Source organism: Nanorana parkeri, unplaced genomic scaffold (assembly GCF_000935625.1).
Source record: "Nanorana parkeri isolate BGI_ZX_2015 unplaced genomic scaffold, ASM93562v1 scaffold1724, whole genome shotgun sequence".
Lineage (NCBI taxonomy): Eukaryota > Metazoa > Chordata > Amphibia > Anura > Dicroglossidae > Nanorana > Nanorana parkeri.
Genome location: NW_017307992.1, coordinates 152,589 through 154,150, shown reverse-complemented (window position 1 = coordinate 154,150; position 1,562 = coordinate 152,589). Strand labels below are relative to the sequence as shown.

General features: G+C 52.2%; 1 protein-coding gene across 1 annotated transcript in view; it reads right to left on the bottom strand.

Moving 5' to 3' along the window:
• LOC108799421 (natriuretic peptides A-like) overlaps positions 1–378 on the bottom strand; it is a 6,249-nt gene extending 5,871 nt beyond the window's left edge. The window contains exon 1 of the mRNA XM_018571274.1: positions 256–378. Within this exon, the coding sequence (XP_018426776.1) occupies positions 256–378 (123 nt within the window). The remainder of the gene's footprint in view (positions 1–255) is intronic.
• Between the last annotated feature and the right edge of the window lie 1,184 nt (positions 379–1,562).

Below are 1,562 nucleotides of genomic sequence, written 5' to 3'. Positions count from 1 at the left end.
GTGCATAAGATTCACCCCGGCTGAATCATGCCTCGGCTGCTATACAAGGCGGATTTGTCTTGTGAGATGTTTGCCCCCCGGGGGGGTTAATCATCTGCTACAAAGCCGTTATCACCCCCCTCCGGTGCTGCCGATCCCCCAGATGTTCCTTTTCGGGCTGCCAGCCAATAAGCGGCCCCGCTGCCATCGCCCCTCTCCGCTCCTTCTGCGGTACCCGGGCGGACCCGCCGCGCAGTGTTAGGATACGGGACTCACCTTGAAGGTGTCCGGGCCCCCCCCGGCCGTGTCCTGCTCCGCCATGGGGTGAGCAGCGGAGGATCGCAGGTGGAAGGTGAGCAGAAGCAGGGAGCCGCACAGGAGGTAAGCCTTCCACTCCATGGGGATGATGAGGGGGGTACAGGCACCGATGTGTATTACACAGGGAGTACCCTTCTTCTGGGCTGGGCTCTGTGTGTGGGTAGATCTGTCCCCCTCTGTTTACACTATTAGCCCTGGTGTCCTTGTACACTGTGCTATCTGTGCCTATGGTACCCTCTGCCAGTCTGTATACTCCTCCTGGTACCCAGTCTATATACTCCTCCTGGTACCCAGTCTATATACTCCCCCTGGTACCCTTTACTAGTCAATATACTCCTCCTCAAACCCTCTGCTAGTCTATGTACTTCTCCTGATACTCTCTACCCTAGCACCCCCTACCTTGTGTCTTGGTCTACCACTCTACCAGTGCCCTCTCTAGTCTACTGTATACTCCTCCTAGTACCCTCCACTGGTCTATATATTCCTTTTGGTTCTCTCTACTAGTCTTAATACCCCTCTTGGTGTGCAAGTTCCCTCTCTCTGCCTATATAGTGCTCCTGGTACCCCTCTTCCAGCTCTGGTATCTTGTCAAGTCTATTCTTTATCCCCACTTGGTACCCTCTTGGGGCTTCTTGCAGTGCCCTCTGTCAGTCTACTCTCCTCCTGCTACTCTCTACTATATACTCCTCCTGTATATCCCAGTGCTCTGTTAGTATATATATGTTCCTTCTGGTTCTATCAGTCCTTGTATGCCAATGCCCTCCTGGTACCCTCTTAGGACTCCTGGCAGTGCCCCCTTCGTCTCTTTCCCCTGTCTCCGTAGCCCACCCTCTCATATATACCCCTGAGCAGTGACCTGAGCCGGGATGGTATCTGCACTCTTATCTAGAAACATTCCCCGAGCTGCAGGCAGCCGTCAATGACAAATCTCCTTATGAGGACCTCCTTTGGCTGGCTGAGGAATGTACAGCCCCCCCAAATGATGACTCTACAGGTCTGAATCAAATTCCTCATACCGGATACAGAGCCCAGGTGCTAATCTGTCCGAAAAGACGGCTAAATTAGGACACCCCCCCCTAATCCCCCTCCCCCGCTGCGTATAAGGAAAGGAAGTTCTGCCTTATTTTTTTAATTCTCATGTAATTAATTTGATTTTTCTTCCCAGCTTTCTGACACATTTGTATTTATTTCTTCCGCAGCCTCGTTGTCCTGGCTGACGTCCGCAGGTAAATAATGATCTGGTATCATTTATAATGGGTGAGGTC